The 1,232-nt window shown below is 46.6% G+C and overlaps 1 protein-coding gene across 1 annotated transcript in view; it reads right to left on the bottom strand.

Annotated features, from left to right (window-relative positions):
* Positions 1 to 1,232, bottom strand: part of ATP6V0A2 (ATPase, H+ transporting, lysosomal V0 subunit a2) — a 41,537-nt gene that overhangs the window by 17,988 nt on the left and 22,317 nt on the right. The window contains 2 exon segments of the mRNA XM_010841413.1: positions 255 to 313; positions 676 to 773. Coding sequence (XP_010839715.1) covers positions 255 to 313; positions 676 to 773 — 157 coding nt within the window.

Consider the following 1,232-nt stretch of genomic DNA (forward strand, 5'->3'; position numbering starts at 1 on the left):
GTGAAGACAAACACGGGATCTCAGCAGAGCATCTGCCGGGCACCTGACCTCCTCCAGGGGTACTCTCTCCTCGATGATGGGGGGATTCCAGGCACCAGCCTCTCTGGGGACAGTTAAGGAAGTTCAGTCCTTCTCCTCCAGGCCTGGAGCTGCCTCTCCCGAACAGGAGCCCAGGGCACAGAACAGTGAGGTGTGGTCCCCAGGGCAGCATGATGGCCTGGATGGGCCCAGAGACCTAGGTCCCTAGTTCTTACCCACTCCAGCCTCACCCCACTTCCTGTCAACCCCAGGAGCCACCAATTCCCATCCCATTCTGCCAAGAAACCCTCTTTCACTCAAGTAGGTCAGAGTGAACTCCTAAGCAGAAAGATGACTTAAAACAGTGCTGGTAAAATTACAGCCAGCACTTTACATGGGGCTCACTCATCCTATCTGATGAAGAATTACACTTCAGCAGATCAAAGATAATCAGACTCTTTTTTTTTTTTTTAAAGCCCCATCATTCTAATAGGCTGCTAAAATGAAACGCCCACGAAGAGGAAGGAGGTGACATTCCAGTCTCCCTAAAACGTCTTAATTTGTCCACAACCAAAATTTTCCATATTAAAAAAGAAACTAAATGGATTTGTAAATGTTTCACAAGCCCTCAGATAAGGAGGTAAGTTTCTGGTTCACTCACAGTGTAAAGATCTTGAATCCGGGTATTCAGTCCCTCCTGGATCTCTCTGCGCTCCTCGGCTGTGTTGGGGTAGGGGTAAACGTGGCAGTGGTAACTAGAAGACAGGATTCGAGACAGTGCCGCAGCCGTCAGAACTACAAGAAGCTATGTAGAAAACTAGGGCTAAATTTAATACACCGTCCGGGCATATTTCCTCCAAACCAGAATAAAAGCAGCCCTCTGGGAGAAAAAGGTGCAGACATAGGCACCTGGCCATGCTAAGGTCTTACAGATGGACACTGGACAAATGTCCACTGAATTCCACAGATTTAGCCAACTCTCTCTTGGCTCCAAATTCCATTTTTGCTCTCAATGATTCCTAAAAGCTCATTCCCAATTTCAACGTTCTAAATTCACCATGACCCTTAAGCTGGGCGTGTATAACATAAATCAAAGAACATACAATAATTACCTTAAAAAAAAAGGAGAGAGAAATAAGAGACACAGATGTAGAGACGGCTTGTGGACACAACAGGGAAGGAGAGGATGGGACAAATTGAGAGAGTAGTGTTGA

Source organism: Bison bison, unplaced genomic scaffold (genome assembly GCF_000754665.1).
Source record: "Bison bison bison isolate TAMUID 2011002044 unplaced genomic scaffold, Bison_UMD1.0 scf7180017864160, whole genome shotgun sequence".
Taxonomy (NCBI): Eukaryota; Metazoa; Chordata; class Mammalia; order Artiodactyla; family Bovidae; genus Bison; species Bison bison.